General features: G+C 43.3%; 1 protein-coding gene across 2 annotated transcripts in view; it reads right to left on the bottom strand.

Moving 5' to 3' along the window:
* Positions 1–1,120: 1,120 nt before the first annotated feature.
* Clic5 (chloride intracellular channel 5) overlaps positions 1,121–21,388 on the bottom strand; it is a 158,361-nt gene continuing 138,093 nt past the window's right edge. For both annotated transcript variants that reach the window (XM_031347109.1, XM_031347110.1), the window contains exons 5-6: positions 12,734–12,915; positions 1,121–5,943 (exon numbers count right to left, since the gene is read on the bottom strand). In XM_031347109.1, coding sequence (XP_031202969.1) covers positions 5,776–5,943; positions 12,734–12,915 — 350 coding nt within the window. In that variant the 3' untranslated portion in view covers positions 1,121–5,775. The remainder of the gene's footprint in view (positions 5,944–12,733; positions 12,916–21,388) is intronic.

The following is a 21,388-nucleotide window of genomic DNA, read 5'->3' as shown; positions in this document are numbered from 1 at the left end:
GCCAAAACACAATGGGAGTGGTCACATAGCCATCAGTAGCACCTGATGCCCCTGCCCTAAGACCCAGACTGCCTTTCCTCAGTGGCTATTCAGTAACTTCTAAGATTCTTGGAGGCTGTTCTTACTGCACAGAGACTTTACAAGATGGCCACAATCATAGTTCATAGGTGGCCTCACTGGAGATTGTGTTGGCTTTCAGAGATCCTGGGAACCTCAGCTCTGAGTTGGTGATGGGTCGCTAAGACTGCACCCTCAAGGCTGGGGATGTGATAGGATTGTGACAGGAGAGGGTTTAGAGCACAGGTAGATTGATAGCTGATAGATGGATAGATTCCTGGTTTACCTCTGAGTGTGAGAGAGGAAATGGGAAGTATGGCTATCAGGTTACAATGGTTTGCTTTATCCATGCACAATCAATGAGCTTATACCCTTCCTAATTACAAACAAACAAACAGGAATTAGGACAACTACATCATGAGCTTTTTGACTTCCTGCTTCTCTCTTCCTGCTTCTCTCTTTCTATTCCCTTTCCCTTCTTTCCTTTTCCTTCCCCTTCCTCTTTTCCTTTCTTTGTTCCATCCATTTTCTTCTCTCCCCTCTTCTCTCCCTTCCTTCCTTCCTTCCTTCCTTCCTTCCTTTCTTTCTTTCTTTCTTTCTTTCTTTCTTTCTTTCTTTCTTTCTTTCTTTCTTTTTTGTTTTTTCAAGACAGGGTTTCTCTGTGTAACCCTGGCTGTCCTGGAACTCACTCTGTAGACCAGGCTGGCCTCGAACTCAGAAATCCACCTGCCTCTGCCTCCCAAGTGCTAAGACTAAAGGCGTGTGACTTCACTGCCCAACTCTCTCTCTCTCTCTCTCTCTCTCTCTCTCTCTCTCTTTCTCTCTCTTTCTTGCTATGTTTTCTTTCTTTTTATTCTAAGGATCAAATCTATGACAACTTGTATGATTCTAACACAGAACCACACTTCAGTCCTACCTTTGTATTTGTTTTTATTTTTATTTTAAAAAATGGTCCTATTTTGTGTGAAACTAAATAAGGTTTATTTGAAAAAGAGAGAGTTTATTTTTTATATTTTCATCTAAAACAGTAAAACACTTTCCCAAAGAAGCGCAGTGATCTCTTTTGTAATATTTGAAAATAAACCAACTTTATTTCAATCAGTCAATACCAATCAAGACCAGGAAATGCATTTACAGCTGGCTCAAGGATAAGAAGAAAACACTCGACTTGGTATGTATTCAAAGGCATGGTGTATTTAGTAAGGCTTGAAAGCAAGATATGTTCTCACCACAGTCAAATGTCTCAAAGAAAAAATGTGAGTTACCATCATTTGGAGTGTCTCTACATACAATGAATCATAACTGCTAATCGGTTAACTCCTCAGCTTATAAAATGGAAAAAACTAGGTGACTGTGGGGGAGGGGCAGGAGAAATTCAAGTATCAGCTGACTATTTTACTTGCTTTTACTTGTTTTGAGGCAGGGTCTCATGTAGCTCAGATTGGCCTCCAGTTTGCTTTGCAGCTGACCTTGATCGTCTTGCCTTCAGCTCCCTTGTGCTGGGAATACCAGTGTTTGCTACCATGCGTGGTTTATGCAGGGCTGGAGATCTGACCCAGAGCTTCATGCACGTTAAGCACACACTCTACAACCAAGCTAGATCCTAGCCTTATATCTTCTATAAATATATTCATAGTTGATGTTGAGACATCTCTAGCTATATACAAAAACACCATGTCTTCAAAACTGTTTTTGCCAAACACCAGATTGATTTTATAGACAGTACGGTTTAAGTCAAACCTTATATTGGAGCAATGTTTTGTTTATGTTTGCTGGTGCATGTGGTGATAGTGGCGAATAGATCTATTTCCTGAAACAACATTAAATAAGATTGTGCAGTTTGATTTATAGTCATTCATAATAATGAGTATCTCATTCATAATAATGAGATGAACATAGCTTGAAACTAGGCTGGAAGAGAAATATTGGTAACAGAAAATAAAATACACTTACAACTCAGGCACAAGCTGTTAGTTTGAATGATAAAGAGCAGTGGATACAAAGTCACTGGCCTGTCTGTACAAGGGCCCCAAAGCCAATGACAAGATCACAAATGTTCTCCCAACACCAGAGTCTGGGGCCTCACAGGCACACTTCTTTCCTTCAACTTTTCTAAAGGTTTCTTGTAATGTCATATATAGGTATAATATATATGAATATGGATAATATAAACATGTAGATCTCAAAAGATAATCCTTGAGAATCAGTGAACTTAGTTTTGACCACGAGTTAGTGTTTCATGTTTCCAAGCAAGGTCATATTAGTATCCTGCTTCATCTTGCAGCTGAGCTGACTCCTAGACCATGGAGGAATGGAGGGAAACCCCAGAAGTATCTACCAAACAAACACCTACTGCTTCTACGAGGATTTGATTGTAGATGCAAACTCTTTTAGCGATGGCGAACTTTTATTAGATGGACACACAGCTTCTGCCTCAGTTTTCCTCATAATACCATTTACATGGGCCAGTCACTGTCTCTCTGTGCCAGGCATGCTTCATTCCCTAATGGTACTAACCTGCTAAGGACTGTCTGTCTGCAGAATGTCCATGCCTCCAGACACACACAATGTCATCACTATTGTTGCTTCACCTCACAAGAACCAGAAGGTACCAGAAGGTTCTGCCCAGACCTCGCTTTTGGAGAAGCTTGTTTTTGAAGAAGAAAAAAAGAAAAGATCCTGCCTGTTCCCATCAACACCAGAGGGGACCAGTAAGGACATTGCCACCAATCAGGAAGCTGAAACTAGTTTGGGATCGACTGGCTAAATAAACTGACTGGCCTTTCCTACTTTGCAACAGATTCATTTGGTTCCAGGAGGCTACCTAGACACACCTCGTTTAAAAGGTGAGATAGACACATGACTGTGATCCTGAACTTACCAGTAAATTGGAGAATATGAAATTATATTCTGAAACAAGCAAACAATTCACTTTCTATTTAACTGTGGATAGTTACTACCATCTTAATGAATGTCTTCTCTCTGGATCAACCTAAGAAGTGAGCAATTTAAAACAGGTAGAAACACTCATGTTTCTTACATACAAGATTGTCACGTGACAATCCAGGTGAGAGAGGAATGGAAACTCTGTCAAGATAGCTTCCTTTTCATCCAAATGCTTCCTGGGGGACCTGGCATTTACCAGAATAGCTCTTATCCAGAGTTTCTGCAGGTAAAGTACAGACTACAAAACCTTCCACATGGTCTGAGCTGAGACTCGGAACCTCAATGCAGGGTGACTGCAGATGGTAAACCATATACATACCAAGGTCCAAAGAAGCTAGAGTCTCCAGAGAAAAATCTCTTTGGAGGGGTAGGGTGGGTAATTATCATTGACTTTCTTGCTGTTTTTTATATACCATGATAATTATGTACTGAGACATTGGCCAGTTATCCGATAATATTAATGTTACTTCTGCATTTAAGTACTTAGGAAAGTCTCCCTTCTACAATCTCGCCTCTCTTTAAAGGGTTCTGATTGATCCTATAGCATCCAGCATTGCCTAAATATTGTGAAACTAACTCAACCATAGGAGGACCATCTATAAACAATATTGACTTGGCTTAGGAAGTATGTTTTTAAAGACTTGCCAATTGCTGGGCTCAGAACATCACATGAGGAGTTTTCTTCCCCTCCCTCTGAAGCCCCTCGGTATGTATGCTAGTCTTCATATCTTTAACATCAGCCCACCTGTGGAAAATAGAGGCGTGAGCTGCCTGGGTTCACCCTGCCTGCTTGTAAATTCTAGGAAGGATCCCTAGAACAGTGTGGTTTTCTTTTAATTAAACAGCTTTCCGGATGGTTCCGGAAGTTCTCCTTCCTCAAGAGGCCAATTCTGGGCTCTTCCCTGAAAAAAAAAAAAGGGCTGTTCACTCAGCAGTGCTAACGTTTAAACATCCCCAGGGGTAGCCTATGGAGAGCCTGTGGAAAGGTTCCTGTAGAGATGGAAATGAATCGACTCATTTTGCCTCTTCAAAGCCCTTTCAGGTTTATAAAATGCCCTAGGCAGGGTCCTCTTCCCCAGTGGGCTAGGGAGACCTCCCGCGTCCTCCCTCCTTGGATCAATGGTCACTCTTACTTTGGAGATCCCTAGAGGCAGGAGGGCTCAATGACTGCTTGGGTTAGACCATGTTGATATTTCTATGGAAAGGACCCGTGCTGCTCCACCCTCCAAAGCAATGAGCCAAGTCCAGAGCCTTTCCGGCTCTCAGGGGCCTCCACTGTCAGTGACACAGAAGCAGGATTGTTGAAGTTGAGGCCCTGGGGTTGGATTTCTTATAGGCACTCACTAGCTCCCTGGTAGAGGAAGAGCTAATGATTGACTAATTTGTCATAGTTTCTAATCTGCCAAGGTTCCCATGGTCACACCCTGTGGGAGTTGTAGGTAAAACCCAAGGAGAATTACTAAAGAGAAAAATGGTAGTTCATAAAAAATTAAAAAAAAAAAAAAGATTTCTCTTTCTTGAAAGTCTGATATATGAATCTGATGGCGGGAAAATGAACCCAAGGCAGTACATATTTTCCAAATTCAAGTTGTGGCTTCCCAGTCAGAAAGACCCATGGACTTTCTTCCTAAGGTAGCCCAGATAGCTCCATTCCTTAATAGACTTTCTCTTTCCTTAGAGGCTGGGGCTGAAGAAACTGGGGGCCTGAGCATAGCCAGGTGGCAACCCACATCTGCAAGGGACTAGGGAGGGCCTGGAAGGCATTTTTGGCTGATGTTGGAGTCTGCTCTACTAGATAATGAGAGAGAAGACTGCTCTAAAAGTTTTCTAGGCTACATCAAACTCAAATAGAACTTTATCTCCTCCCATCCCTCCACTTCCATCTCTTCCTCCAACTCAAAGCCACCCATTGAAGAACACAGTCACACACACACACACACACACACACACACACACAGACACACACACACACACACTCATGTGATCTCCAGTGGATGATTACTCTTCAGCCAGTGATCCCTGTGGCTGTAGACCCTGGTGGGCCTTTTGGCATCAACATTGCTTCCCAGAAGTCCCTCCCTATCTGGGCCACCTCAGTTTAGAGTTCTAGGTCAAACTGCCTTTGTGGCAAAATGGAGACAGGAGGAAAACTTGGGTCAGTACTGGCCAGGACGTAATCATATTGCACCAGGAAACTGGGGTGTATTGTGTTGGGGGTGTCTCCATCTGGCCCACTGTCAGAAAGAGTGAGCATCTGGAACTGTTTTGCTAGATATCCAGAGCCACACCCAGCTGAGTCCCCATGACCACGGTCTCCCCAATCAAGGCATAGATCTCTCCCTAACAATCATGTAATGACATTTGCCCATCACCCTGCAGTTGCTGAGGAAGGAGGGGAGGGAGACGCTGGCATTTCAAGCTGTTAGAGCATCCGAGAAAGCATTGTGATATTGGCAGAAGGGAACAGTGACAATCCCATGGGAGCTCTGCAAACGGATCCCAGATACACTGACCCTAGATCAGACCAGCAGGTGGAAAAAAAAATCTGCTACCGTGTCCTCTCTGCTTGCCAGGTTCCTGCAGGGCAAGGCAGAAGGATGGCACTGATCTTAGAAGGTAGAAGGCTGGAGTTGAGTTCAGGGGTGCCAGTAAGATGTGGCCTAATTTTTTTTTCATGTTTCCCCAAGGCAATGTGGGAGAAGTCTGTAGAGCTGAAAGCCATTGGGAGAAGTAGAACTCTTCTGCAGCATAAATTTGGCCAGACAACCTAGCTCAGGATCGGCTGAGGCGCCTGGCGACATCTGCGTAGGCCAACTCGATCTCACTGTCAGCTGCACAGGTGTTGGTGAACTCGTCCCGTGCATAGGCATTCTTGAGGTACCGCCACAAGCCTGTCATCTCAGCTGGGATGTCATAGTTTCGGTACTTCTTAGCCACAATCTAAGCAAAGATGACAAGAGAGAGGTGGCATGAAGGTAGGAAACAAATCATTAGGAGGTGTTGAGGCCATGATTTCATGGTGACTATGTACATCAGGTACATTTACATACAGCAGGGCTGAGAGAAGCTGGCTAGAAAGACTAGCCATATCAGCAAGCTCTGGGTTTGATTGAGAGAGCCTGACTTAATGAATAAAATGGAAGAGAAATTGAGAATGATTCCTTATCAACTTCAGGCCTTCCACATGCATACACATGCATGTGTATATGCACCCATGCCCACACATGGTCACAGGCATGCAAACATGCATATGAACACACTGAATGCATGCATATTTCACATGCAGAATATATGAAAATGCAAAAGTTAAGCTGTGAAGAAAACCACCATTGATAAGGTAAACTACTGAGATAGACATGATTGGTATACAGTAGAAAATACTTCGAGAAGTATTTATGACAACCACAAACATATTATCCATATAGTATCTACGTTCACAAAGCCCAAGCTAACCTCAAACTTCCTATGTAGCTGAGGGTGGCCTTGAATTCCCAACCCTCCTGTTTCCATTTCCCAAGTACAATGATTACAGATACATGATACCTTGCTTGGTTCATTCAAATTTTCTTCTTTTTTGGTCCCTATTCTGCTTTGCTTTAAGTAAGCATCCTTATTTATGTACATGGAGGGAGGCACAGAAAAGAGAGTTAGGTATTAGAATATATATCTAGGATCTAGTTCTAGTGTGGGAATAGGCCAATAGTTGTGTCTCATCTTTTCCTGAGTTGCCACACTCACGGAACTATAGACCAGGACCTTTGCAAAAGTGAAGTTTGTGTCCATAGAAATAGCAGCATCACTGGTTAGAGCTCAGGCTCAGGGTCCCAGATAACTGGACTTGTCATCTTGACTCCATCTAATGGCTTTGACCAAGGACATATTACTGACACCTCTGATCACCTGGAGGTGATCATAGGCATTGCTGTGCAGAATGGGTTAGTGGCTTCTGATAAAAATGCTTAGTGGAGAGGAGATCCTGGTACACAGTAAACATTCAATAGCCATAGTCTAATATGGTTCATGGCGACCTTGCCTGTACACATTTTCATGTATTTGCTTCATGAAGGCTGGTGGGATGGTTTTTTTTGAATGAAGTCTGTGTAGTCAGAACAACTTTCTGGACACATGACCTATAAGTGCTCCCAGGGTCTTGCAAACAAGAGGTCTTACTTTAAGGCTGTGTCAATATCAGTAAATTCTTCATATATTTTTTAACAAAGGACCCTTTATTCACTGTTCCCTGGGACCTGCCCATTAGTTAGTCTTGCTTGTAGCTCTCAGGGGTCATGTAGCGGTAGCAGAAAGCAGTATCTCTCCCAGAGTTCTGCTTCTAAGTTTCTCTATTTTCTCTTAGGGTGGCAGGGGGCACCAAACCATGAAGTCTGATAGTCTCCTGCTCAGGGACCCCCAGCTCAACCACGCAAGAATTTCTCCTTCCTTCCCGTATGAATGATGTGGAGTCCACAGGAAATTATGCCAAGAAGACAATGATGGCCTTCTGCATGAAAAGCTCATTAGAGTACAACTTCCCTCCAGTCTCTCATTCCAGTTCTGAGCTTCTGGTACAACAGGACACATTCTGTCTTGACTCACAAGTATGATGACCACATCCTTTTTCCTCCCCAACTCCTGAGCAACAGTAGGACGGGGAGGGACCATAGCCTTTGCCTTTCTAGACCCTTCCCTAATATTAATGACTATGTAGATTATGGCAGCTGACAACACTGGCCCAGGAGCCTGGGTGCAAAGCTACCTGAATCTCCAAAGAATCATGCAAGGATTCTGTTCCTATTGTACAGATGAGAAAGGTGAGGCACAGACATTCAATAATAATGTTTGGTAAAAAGTTGAATTTAAGTTTTGGTATCTTCAGTTATCCCAATATTAGAAAAGGTGCATTATATATATATGTATATATACATACATATATAATATATGTATATATGTATGCATTATATATATATATATATACATACATATATATATACATATATATATGATGAAACCTTCCCTCCACCTTTCTCTCTCCTCTTCCTCTCTCTCTCTCTCTCTCTCTCTCTCTCTCTCTCTCTCTCTCCCTCTCCTCTCTCTCTCTGTATCAAAATTACAGTTATGAAGTATCAATGAAAATAATTTTAAGGCTGGGGGCCACCACAACATGAGGAACTGTATTAATGGGCCATAGCATTAGGAAGGTTAGGAACCACTGAGGGTTATAGGGACTGTCATGAAATGCCTACCCATTGAGTAATTAGGAGCATTAGTTATAGCTTCTGCTCTCCTCTCACTCTCCTTTCCACACAGCCCTGTGCAAATGATGAAAAGCTACTGCAACTCAGATCCTGGGCCCCAACTGCCAGCTATTAACCTGTGACTTCCTACTGTCCACACTCATAGAATGATATATCCCTGTGCTCCAATATCTAGAGAGACCCAAGAAACTGCCTCAGTTTCAAAGTTTCTCTGACTTTGTCCTGCTTATCTGTGCCAATTCATATAGAAGAGAATTGCCTTCTATAGCACCTTAAAATATCATTGTCTGTGTCTCAAAGGGAAACTGGCCCCTACACACACCTGCCCAGGGTGTGGGTTCACTAGGTGTCCAATATTAGTGCAAACTCAAAAAATTATCATATTACAGGGGTTCTCTGTTCTTATGCTCATTCTCCCTCTAATATTCATTGAGGTATCCTCAAAATTGTTTCATTACCATCTACCTCTTCCCTTTGAGAAAGGGCAAATGAACCTCAACTACTCTAGTCTCTAGTCTCAGGTTTTATGGATGACTGCATGTTCCTGTGTAGGAAACAATTTGTGATCCCCCCCTCTCCTCCAAAGAATCTCTCCATTGCTAGTAAATGACTCAAAATGTATGCTCAGCTCCACATCTGTCCCCAGTTTGCTGTTTGTTTGTGTTTGTGTTTGTTTTGCGAAGTTGGAGTGGTGAACACCCTACTTATGCCTCACCAGGAAAGTCTGTCTGGCTCTGAAGAAAAATTACTATTACCCAGCAGCAAGGCTGGATGTCAGGGCATGAGGCATATCCCCCTTCCAGTTAGTCCATAGTTTATCTCTATAGCAGCCATCAAAGCATGTCTCTTATTTTGCCCGCACACATACAACTACATTGTGCCAGCCCAGAAAGAGCAGGACACAAACAGGGACTCAGCTACAGATTGGCTCCCCACACAGCCAACTATCCATCTCACCTCAGCAGCCCAGGTTTCATCTCTGCTGGACCCACACCTGCAGGGCTACAGGTTAACAAATCTCGAATTCCAGAATGTTTCCTTGGAAAGTAGCTACCTTAGAACATGGGAACCTACAGAGGCACCTGTTCTTCCCAGTGGTCAGGATTCAGAACTTCTTGATATGAGATTATTCTCTTCTGGTGATGAACACCAAAGAAGCCACCCATAATGTTCTGTCCTCTATGAATGTGACTGGCTTGGGTCAACACAAACCACTAGTTGTCCTAAGAGCTCCCTCTAGTCACTGCAATAGGAGGGCCTTCCAGTTTGACCAGAAGCCTTCAAGAAGGGATTGTCTTGGCTCGGAATAAATTTAGGCAGCTAGGATGATCTGACCCAAGGAGCTAGCTGGAATTACCCAGGTGGAATAAAAATAGTACACAGTGAAGTAAGCAAATCCACCAAGAGATGGCGTTCAAAGCTCAACTTGATGGCATGAACGTCTAATCCAAGTACTCAAGAGACAGAGGCTAGAGGACCTCAAATTTGAGAACAATAATAATTCGGCCTTGAGTCAACTGATCTCAAAGAAATAGCGGCGGGGCTGATATTTACACTGACAAACTCATATTTTGTTAATGCTAGTGTTTTAATGTGGGGTTTCATTTTCTTGTTTACTCATTTGCTTATTTGGTTTTTGTGGGGCTGAGTTTCCAGCTTAGTGTTAAGTAAGAACTGTACTGGTTAGTTTTTGTCAATTTTACTAACTAGAGTCATCTGGGAGAAGGAACTGTGTCAAGTTGCCTTGTGGATATGTCTGTGGGATTATTGTCTAGCTTGTTAATTGATATAAGAGAGCCCAGCCCATTGTGGTTGGTACTATTCCTAGGCAAGGAGGTCTGGACTGTATAATAAAGGTAATGAACAAGCCGAGGGGAGCAAGCCAGTAAGTAGCATTCCTCCTTGGTCTCTGATTGAGTTCCTACCTTTAGGTTCCTGCCGTGAGTTCCCTCCATGATGGGCTGTGATGTGAAAGCTCCAGGCTGCTCCTGGTCATTTTTTTTTTTTTATCAGAGCAACAGAAAAGCAAACTAGAATATGTGTTCTGGGTTATCTTTATTTGCTTGAAAACAGCAAATAAAGAATTATGGGAGTAAAGAATCTATATTTACATTTAAATGTGGATCTTTCTTCCAAGTTCCCTCACAGAGGGATTGGCCACTATACTGAGCCAGGAAAAGACCATCCATGGACCAGGCTCTCAGTGAGTGTGAACCGTAGCCACTCAGTATCCTGGAGTGAGGATAGACATGAGGCAAGGCAAGCAAGATGGAGGGCGCACAGAACTCTGAGACTCAGAGGAGCATCCATGTTTCTGCTCTGAATTGTCTGTTTCATATGAAAGCAGTTAGAATCTGAGGCCAAACTGCTTTGGCTCCCTTTCATGCTCTCTGCACTGCAGAGGTTTGCCAGGTCGCCGAATCTGATAAGGTGGATCAGCAGAAATCCAAGGAGACAGGAGTCCAGGCTCAGTCTTTGTTCCTCTTAGGCCATCCTCTGTCTGATCCCAGTGTCCCAGGGCTAGAAACCTGCTGAATTGCCTCCAAGGACAGGGGGTTAACTTAGTCATTTAGAACTAGAAGGAGCCAAGGCATTCAGAGAATGAGATAGACCCTGTGAGTATCATGTGTTTGCCTACTTTGACAAAGGATGCGTAAGTGAGTTGCCCATACACGTTGGAGTAGAAAGGAGAGAAAGAAGGAAAAGAAAGCAGGGGGGGGATGTTCCACACCTCTTCTTTTATGCACAAGAATAATGAAATCCTAAAAGATCAAATGACTCGTGCTCGTCTTCCCAGCTAGTTGGTGGCAAATTAGAACGTGGGTCTTCTGATCTTTCTGTTATATCACTATGGCACTGTGTGACTGAGCAGGCATCATGCATCCCTAATGGTTCTGCTTATTCCTCAGGGAAAGGAGAAGAAAGCACAATTTGGTGGGTGGGGCCTGCAGTAATTAATAACTTCAAAGTGGCATACTTGGCTGGACCTACGAGAGATCTTTAGCTTGGCCCTGAGCCCAAAATATCTTCATTGTAAAGTATTGCATTGGCCTGCCCTAGAAGCACATGATTCCCTCCCCAGTATTAGCTCTAACACAGGATAGTTGGACACATATGCATAGATGTTCAGCTAAGTGACCTTACCTCAAAGTGGTGTGTGCTCCGATTGGAGGAACGGCTATGTGTCTAGCTCAGCACTAAATCTGAAAGTAATAGATGTATCCTGCTGCTGAGCAATGGGCTAGCCTGCTCAGTGAAGAGGAAAAAAAAACAGGAGGATCCTAAAAGACACATAGTAGCTGGTCAGATTGCCCATAAATTAATGTTTATTAAAGGGTTACAATGTTTGGAAAAGGCTATTGTTCTCACAGAGACAATGTCAAAATGAGATGGTAAGACATAGACGTGGTAAAAGCAGGGAAGTGTTTGGTTGTAAGACCCTACTGTATGATGCTCTAGACAGTTGGTGTCAAAAAGGAAGGGGGTCACAGAGAATCGAGGAGATGCCCGAATCAGTAAAGTACTTGCTTTGCAAGCATGGGAACCTGAGTGTAGATCTCTAATGTAATCCATACACGAAAACAAGTGTGGTGATGCGCACTCCCAGTGCTGGGAGACAGAGACAGGAGGGTCCCTGGAGTTCACTGGCCAGCTAGTCTAACCAGATTGGTGAGCTCTGAGTTCAGTAAGAAACTTTGTCTTAGAAGAACAAGGTGGAGAGAGATTGAGGAAGATAGCCACTATTGATGTCTAGCCTCTACACACACACACACATACACACTTTAGATGTGTTTACATGTGTTTATAATGCAGTGGCATTATACTTACTATACATCCAACCCCTATAGTGTAATGAGCAATTTCATATAACGCTTAGTCTCACAACAACCCTAGAAACAAATAATATATGACTATTTTATAGATGAAAATGAAATCTCGAGGACTGGAAAGACGACCCAGTGGCTAAAAGCATTGGCTGCTCTTCCAGAGACCCAGTTTCAATTCTCAGCACTCATATGGCGGCTTGCAACCATCTGTAATTCCAGTTCCAGAGTATCTGATATCCTCTTCTGTCTGACATGGGCACAAGGCATACACGTAGTATATATACATACATATACAGAGATATATACATGTACATATACAAGTAAAGACATATATGTAAACATATACATATGTCTCTATACATGTATATATACACATACATACATACATGTATAGAGACATATGTATATGTCTGTCTGTGTGTGTGTATGTATGTGTGTGTATGACACCCAGACATATACTTCTTTTAAAAATTGAGAAAATTCAATCTCAAGAGAGGCTGTTCACCAAGCAATAAGTGAGGGCTGACCTTGGATCCCTGATAGATCTGATTTTAGAGCCCAAATTCTTGATTTTACTTATTTTCCTGGATTCATCCACCCCTTTGGCTGGGCCTAAGATGAAGCCAGTACCCATAAACAGACCTTTCTTACCTTGACCACATGCAGCTTGGGCAGCAGATTGCAGTCGGCCAGGGTCAGCTCATCCCCATCCAGGAACTTGCGCTGGGACCCCTTCTCATCCCCACGGGTATTGGTGTCAATCTCCTCTGGCAGAGGGGTGTTCAGGTAGTCATCCAGCTTCCTCAGCGCCTTTGTCAAGCCTCTCTCAAGAGCTGGCATGGAAGAGCAAAAGAAGGGTCAGCTTTCTTCTTACCAGAAACAGTCATGGAGACTTCGAAGAAGACTAAGTATGCAGAGTCACTTCTCGTCACTGCTCTGCCATTTCAACACACACAATTGGACTCCTGGTGGTTATTAGCATGATTTTATACAAGGGCACAAACCCTGCACCTGGAGAGATGGCTCAGGGAAGTTGCTGCTATACCAACAACTGGAATCTGTTTCCCAAAACCCATGTCAGGCAACTCATGGCCACATGTAACTCTAGCTTGAGGGAATCTAACTTCCTCTTTTGGCCTCTGTAGCCTTTTGCTCAGACATACACACACACACACACACAACACACACACACACACACACAACACACACACACACACACACACACACACAAGAAATAAATCTGATAAACTAGGCAAGTAGTAAACACCTGCTATTCCTTTAATTTGATTGCATTTAAATTCCTTTTACTTTGATCATGATGTGCCTTCTAATAAATGAAGAACTTCAGCAGGTAGGGCACATGTCAAAATGTTCGCCATGATTATCTCCAGCCTGTAGGGCATGAGGCAACTTCTATTTTCTTATTTGACCTGTTTGTATTTTGTTAGTGAGTGGCAATAGACACACACACATTGATTTTATAGAAAGAGCTAGTTACACAATTATCATGACACAGAAGTAGTCCTAAGATAGAGCCCAGATGTTGTGGTATCATTAACTTTGACTAACCAGCTGGAGAAGAGGAAGGGACCAGGCCTTCAGGAGACAGGGCATAAGAATGAGAGCATGTTTAGGGGGATGGATATGTACAGTAAGTATCTGAGAGGCACACTGGAGATTTATCTAGAGCAGACAACACAAACCTTCCCCAAATGGTCAGGTCAGTGCACCAGACAGGAAAGGCCACTAGAAATGTGCCATCAAGTCCACTTGCATAGAGACCTGCCACAGATGCAACTGAAATAAACAACACCTAAAGGAAGAAGAGGCGGCAGAAGACCTTTATAATCTTGTCCTGGTTCAAGCAAATAATTCATTTAGACTCACAGGAGCATAGAACCTCTTAGTCACAGAGGGGTGACATGGAAACTTTACACCTGAATATACAGGGTAGTTGCACAATAGATGGCTGCTTGGTCGTTAATCACTGTACCTGTGACATCAGCCCTGCTCCTCACCCCCCCCCCAAAAAAAAAAAAAAAACTCTGGTTTACAATATGCTCCTGACCTCATGGGAGTCCCAGCTGCTCCACATGGCAGCAAATACAAGAGGGACATTGGCATCCGGAGAAGCTGTGAGGCCTGTTATCCTTCTCATGATTTCCCAGATGTGTCTTCCATTAATTAGCCACTCCCACATAACCTACTTTTGTCTTTGCATAGAAGACCTTTTGTTTGAGACAATGGAGGGACCCCAGTCTGAGACAATGCAGCTGAACACTTCCTGGAATGTTTGGAAACCTGCTAGAGGCTTTGTCAATACTTCCTTCTCCCTGGTGTGGCATTTGAACTCCTCTTCATCATCTGCTTTGTGTTTCCAGTTTGGGAGAACAGAGTGAGAAGGGCTGGGAAAAATGCTTGAATTCCCTTCAGTGATTGTCTAGACTGTGATGGGATTAGCAGACTATTCAAGAGCTAAATCAGGGGGTGGGTGCTGGACAATACTTATTATGATTCTCTCCCTAAAGCGATTGTATTTCATGCTGGTTTTGTTTGCTTGCTCAGATCCCTTTAGTCCTTTCAGCGATAGAGTGGGGCAAAAAACCAATCACAGTGGGAACAGAAAAAAAGAAACAGAATATTTTAGGTTCATTTCTGTTGTCCTGCTAAAACATTCTGATAGAAGGCAATAGAGGTGAGGAACTGCTGATCATCTTTGTAGGGAGGTCACAGAGGCAAGAAAAGTTTGAGACAACTGGTCATATCACACCCACAGTCACAGAGAGAAACAAATATACACTCTGCCTAGGGAATGGTGCCACCCACAATAGACTAGATCTTTTCATATCAGTAATCAGTATAATTCCTGGTCAACCTGATCTAAGTAAATCCTTAGTTGAAACTCTCTTCCCAGGCAAATGCAAGTTGCCACTTAGAAAAATGACCATTACACAGCGTATACGTGTTAAAATTTGATCAGTTTGTATTGTCCAAGGGATATGAAGGGATATGCAAAGGGAAAGAAGGCATTTCAAGTTCTGACTTCAAATGCCTCTTTGGAGACCTTGAAGACCAAAGATATCGGATAAAAAGGCTTGAGGCAATGATGGAGACCTTGGAAGACTAGGTCTGGATAGATTTCAACTGTCTGTCAAACAAGCTCTAGAAATGGAAGGGCTAATGTTTAGTAACAAGTCTAATTGTGTCTTTGCATCATTACCGCAACACGACACACGGCATATACATTCTGAGCATTCTCACTGTTGGTCAGTTACTTAGCCTGTAGCTCTATATTCCCAGTCAGGAGCATTGAGGTTGGAGTTGATGTTCATCATGGTAGAGACACAAGATGAGAAGCAGCAAAGAAGCCATGTGAACTGCAGCTACTCTAGATTAGGATTTTCCCTAGAATAGACTCGCTATTAAGGTTATGGCTTCAAGATCCTTTAACTGAAGAGCTTTCCGCAAGGCTCAGGTATGATCTTTTTTCACTGCCTTAGTTATGCTTATTGCATTAGTTTTAAGCACCATAAATCCCCTCTGTGCCTCTGGCCCTGGTCTCTCTCTGAGGCTAGAGGTTAGCTTCTTAACTATTGAATGACAGTTTCCTCAAGTCAGACATGATAACCTGGATCTCTGGATCACACGTGGCTCCTTGTAGTCTCACTCAACTCAGGTAGTAGAAGGGGAGTTCCCAAAACATGGGTCTGGGCTGTACCAGACTGGCCAACGGTTAGCACTGTTTTCTTGTGACCCAGCTCAGCAGATGTCCTTCTGTGCAAATCCTTTTCTCCAATCTGTGTATTCAGAGAATGGGCGATACTGAGTAGCCTCAGTTCTGAAGGCACAGCTCCAAAGTCAAGCTTTCTTTCCCTCATTCCCTCATTTTTATTTTAAGTTGTTTGGGAGATTTTATTATGAAGCATAGGCTGGCCTTATATAATTCATATAACTGACCTCAATAACTGGTCAAAGTTAGCCTTAAACTTTGAATTCTCTTGTTTCCACCTCCCTAGTACTAAGATTGCATGTGCCACCATGTATGTTTACTTGTATGTTTACTCCCTTGTATGTTTAATGCATAGTCATAACTAAGTCACTTATGCTCCCTGGCTCCCTCCTTGGTGACAAGCCATGTAGAAAGGCGTGGTCTGAGGGAAACAGACACGCCACACCCATATGCTGAAACAGATCCAGACAGACAAGGCAGCAGAGGCAGGACCTAGACATTCTCTTCCAGCTTCGTCCTTCCTGCCTGCTGGCTCAGTCCTGAAGCTACAAGATTAAACGAGCTTTTTTGGTTGATGGCATTCGGATCATGAAACTACTCATAGTGAGCTTTGTCCTCTGGTAAAAGGGATAGGGAAGAGGATGACAAAGCAATATAAACTCCTTCAGTGTGCGTGTTTGAAATCTTGCCTCTGAAAGACTTGCTTAGAGATGTTGGCTAGGGTAACTAACCTCAGAGAGGCTACACTGTCCATTGACCCATGATGGCTAATGTCCCATGAACTTGATGGGTACCCAGACTTTTAATTGTTCTGGTCCCCTCTCTGCCTCTGCTCCCCATAAAGATTTATTTTGTATGACACACAAATGCACTGGGTAAATTATGCAATGAGGAAAAAGGGGGGAAGAGTTCATAAATATTCTCAGCCATATGAAAACAATCTCAATTTATTTTTCTCTCTCTTTTTTTTAAGAAGGGAAAAAAATCCACCCATTCCATGATGGCTTCCAGATTCATTGAGGTTGCTATTACATAAGAGCCAATATTGTTTTCTCGTCACAGAGAAATAATGAGTTGGGAATGGCAATTTGAGCTAAGAAAATAATATAGTCTTAGCAAGGCATGGGGGCTGAATGAGGAATAGGAGCCATGATCCAACCCAGCCTCCAGCAAGTTCCTTAAAGCAGGGCTCAGCCCTGGTTTGCCAGTATCTGTGCACGGCATAGGAACTGATGAGCATCAGGCCAGAAGTACCTCTGGGTCTCAAAATCCACACAGAGAGGGCAAATGTCAAGGGCGGGCTTTGGGAAGATGGAAAGCAGGTCTGGAGTCAGGAGCTTTGTAGGTTCTCCTTTGTACTTTTCATAAATTAAGGAAAGAGATGTCTCAGTGGTTAACAGCACTGGCTGCTCTTGCAGAGGACTTGGATTCAAGGATTAGCACCTACACTGTGGCTAACAAAGGGCTAGAACTCCAGTGCAGGGGATTCAATACCCTTCTCTGCCCTCTGCAGGTACTGTGTGAATCCAGCACGGACATACATGCATGTAAAATATCCATACACATAAAATAACATTTTGTTTAAAAAAGGAATCAAGGCCCACCTCTGACAGAGGTCTGCAGCCTAGATGGGTGTGTGCCCAAACCAACTATTATGTGGAAAGGAGATCATGGCTGCTAGGTGCTATCCCCAGGCTGTGCTCCCATCCCCCACCTCCAGCCATTGCTCCTGTAAGGACAGTTCTCACAGCAGGAAGGCAGCACACACACTGTTTTCTAAAGGGATTTTTGAATGTGGTATCTCTGTTGCTTAAATACATGAAGGGTTCAAAAGTTAGTATTTATTCTCACTTGACACTTAAGGAAACTGAGTCACATATATCCAAGGGACATCTGGCTTGTACACACGCACACACACACACACACATATATACACACACATATATATGTATATATATAATATACATTGTATATACATGTATATACATAGCCACATTCTTGAAGCATTAAAACCACTCCTGACGTACATGTGAACATGTGCTCTGTTTTTTTTTGTTTTTTTTTTTTTAGTGCTTCATGGGATTCTATGCCCTGAGCAATGGGAAAATAACAATTTATTAATCTATTCTGGATTATAACCTAGTCTGATGTAATAATCCCTCTAGAGAATTCTCAGTCTCTTTTGCATAGACGTGCTCAGTCTCTCAGACAGACTGTCTCTCCCTTGCTCTTCTCCATGTGTCCGTGGGGCTGGGGTGGGGAGGGTGCTCCTCTGACCTCATGGCCCTGGGTGGGGGTGGGAGCTAATGCAAGGCTTGACTTCTTTCTAGCATGACCATGGAGATGCTGGCTCTAGAGGTGAGTTGTAGATGGGCTACTTGCCTCCCCTACACACTGAAGGCGTTCAAAGCAAAGCACTACATGGGTCTCTTAGACACATATCTAGGCTGCAGCCTTTCCTGGCTCTCTCAGCTTTTCTTCCTCCATGAATCCTCCAAGGCGGTGAGGTTCTCAACCTTTCCCAATGCTGCGACCCTTTAATACAGTTCCTCATGTTGTGGTGACCCCCAGTCATAAAATCACTTTCATTGCTGCTTCCTAAGTGAAATTTTGCTGCTGTTATGAATAGTAATGCAAGTATTTGATGTGCAGGTGATCAGAGGTGACTGCTGTGAAAACAGCGTTCCATCCCAAAGGGGTTGTGACCTACAGACTGAGAAACACTGCTCTGAGCCTTCCTTTCAGCTGCTCTATGCCAAGTAGTCTTTTGACTTCCCAGAGCAAGTCTACTTGCTTAGGAGCATGAGCAGAAGGGCTGTCTGCCCTCTGTGAGCTCTCCAGATAAGCTTCTTGGTAGGTGAAAATTTAAAAGAAAGGCTAGAATTTAGAAAATCTCAAGCAAGAAGGTAGCTACGCTGTATCCCAGAAGTTAAACACCAAATTGCTCTCCACCCTGCCCCTTAGAAATCTTATTTTAAAATGGGACTGGAGAGATGTCTCAGTAGGGATAGGCTTGCCTTGAGTTTGGCTCTTCAATACCCATGTAAAACCCAGGCATGACAGCAGGCATGTGTAACCCCAGGACAACAAGGTGGAGATGGCGGGGGAACATGTCCTGAGACTACTGACCAGATAGTTGAGGAGAGGCAGTAGGCCCAGGTTCACAGAAAAGACTTTGTATCAAAAAACAATCAATAGAAGAAAATTTCCTAAGTTGAGCTCTGTTCCCCCTCCCACCACACACACACACACACACAGAGAGAGAGAGAGAGAGAGACAGAGACAGAGAGAGACAGAGACAGAGACAGAGAGACAGAGAGACAGAGAGACAGACACAGAGAGACAGAGACAGAGACAGACAGAGAGACAGAGACAGAGAGAGACAGAGACAGAGACAGAGAGAGACAGAGAGAGACAGAGAGACAGAGAGAGACAGAGAGAGATAGAGATCCTTCTTAAAATATCCTAATCTCTAGAGCTGAAATATGTATAACTTGAATTAGAGCATATACTCAGAAATGTAAAGAAAAATATTTTCATAATATGAGCTCCAAATATTCATACATGTCAGGAGCAAAAACCTGGTTTTAAAATCTGAGACATTTGATTTCAGGACTCAAACTCTCCCATTCTGCAGATCACTGTGAGTGCCAAGAGTTGTTCCACTGGGTACCATGTGTTCTATCACCGGCTACCGACTGCCTGTACATCTCTAGCTCATTACAAAGGAAGCATTATTTCCTTATACTCTACCTTCCAACAAATTTGAGAATACAGTTACATTATGCTTTTAATTGTTGGGTTTAAGTAGACTCTCAATGCTTAGAGTCGCCCAGAATGGTCTAGAAGAAGTTGTCAATACAGAGTCTGGCAGAGTCCTCCACATTCTTTCTAAACAACAGAGGCCTTGCCTGTGCTGGGAGCCAATGCTGTGTAAGGAAAAGTGAAAACTCAACTTGGATTTTCTCTGTGAAGGAAGAAACATGTAGATACTGTGAAGTACTGGAGAACTTCACAGAGGTCAGGTGGATATAAAAGAAAGAGGCACCAGAGTCGGGTGTGGTTTGAGGGAGTTTCAAGTGAGGGTCTCTAGCCATCATACTGTTGAAAGCAGAGCAGAAACGATTCCACACCTTGTTGACATATGAGAGTTAAAAACATAAGTGATGGTCCAACGTGTAATAAGGACACATGCTCCACTATGTTCATAACAGCCTTATTTATAATAGCCAGAAACTGGAAAGGACCCAGATGTCCTTCAACAGAGGAATGGATACAGAAAATGTGGTACATCTACACAATAGAGTACTACTCAGCTATTAAAAATGATGAATCCATGAAACTCGTAGGCAAATGGATGGAACTAGAAAATATCATCCTGAGTGATGTAACCCAATCACAAAAGAACACACATGGTATGCACTCACTGATAAGTGGGTATTATCTTGGAATATCCAAGATAAAATTCACAGATCACATGAAGCTCAAGAAGAAGGAAGACCACTGTGTGGATACTTCAGTCTTTCTTAGAAGGGGGATCAAAATACCCATAGGAGGAGATACAGAGACAAAATTTGGAGCAGAAACGGAAGGAAAGGCCATCCCGTGACTTTCCCCATCCACCTGGGGATCCATCCCATATACAATCACCAAACCCAGACACTATTGTGGATGCCAACAAGTGCTTGCTGACAGGAACCTGATATAGCTGTTTCCTGAGAGGCTCTGACAGTGTCTGACAAATACAGAAGTGGATACTCACAGCCATCCAATGGACTGAGTACAGGGTCCCCAGTGGAGGAACTAGAGAAAGAACCCAAGGAGTTGAAGGGGTTTTGCCACCCCATAGGAAGAACAACAATATGAACCAACCAGTACCCCCAGAACTCCCAGGGACTAAACCATCAACCAAAGAGTACACAAGGAGGGACCCATGACTCCAGTCACATATGTAGCAGAGGATGGCCTTGTGGGACATCAGTGAGAGGAGAGGCCCTTGGTCTTGTGAAGGCCCAATGCACCATTGTAGGGTAACACCAGGACAGGGAAGCAGGAGTGGGTGGGTTAGTGAGCAGGGTGAGGGGAGGTGGCATGGGGGGAGTTGGAGGGGAAATGAGGACAGGGGATAAAATTTGAAATGCAAATAAAGAAAATATCTAATTAAAAATAAAGTTAAATAAAACAACATAAATGAGGCCAGGTGATGGAGATTTTAAAAAATCCAATAATAAGAATTTAACGTCCCTTCTCTGTCACCTTTTGGGAGAAGCTATTTTTTTCTTGTGTCCTGCTGTTACATAGGAGGAGAAGTAGAAAGCTGAATTATCTGGAACCACTCAGGGAACTCATAGCTGGGGCTGGAACAGCGCATGTCCATGAAGAGCAGTGGGGAAGGAAATGTAGAGGAGGCTGGCAAGTGACATATCAGCAGTGTCACATAGAGGAAGTCCAAGACACCGTAAGGAGATTTTTTTTAGATGTTCATCTTTGTGACAGCCAGTGCGGTCCCTCCCTGCCTCCAGTGTGTGAAGCCTCACATAAGGTCTGTCGTCACAGTGCAGGGTTAGGGAATCGCC

The sequence above is a fragment of the Mastomys coucha genome, unplaced genomic scaffold, assembly GCF_008632895.1.
Source record: "Mastomys coucha isolate ucsf_1 unplaced genomic scaffold, UCSF_Mcou_1 pScaffold3, whole genome shotgun sequence".
Classification (NCBI taxonomy): Eukaryota; Metazoa; Chordata; class Mammalia; order Rodentia; family Muridae; genus Mastomys; species Mastomys coucha.
This window is presented reverse-complemented; position numbering and strand designations above follow the sequence as displayed.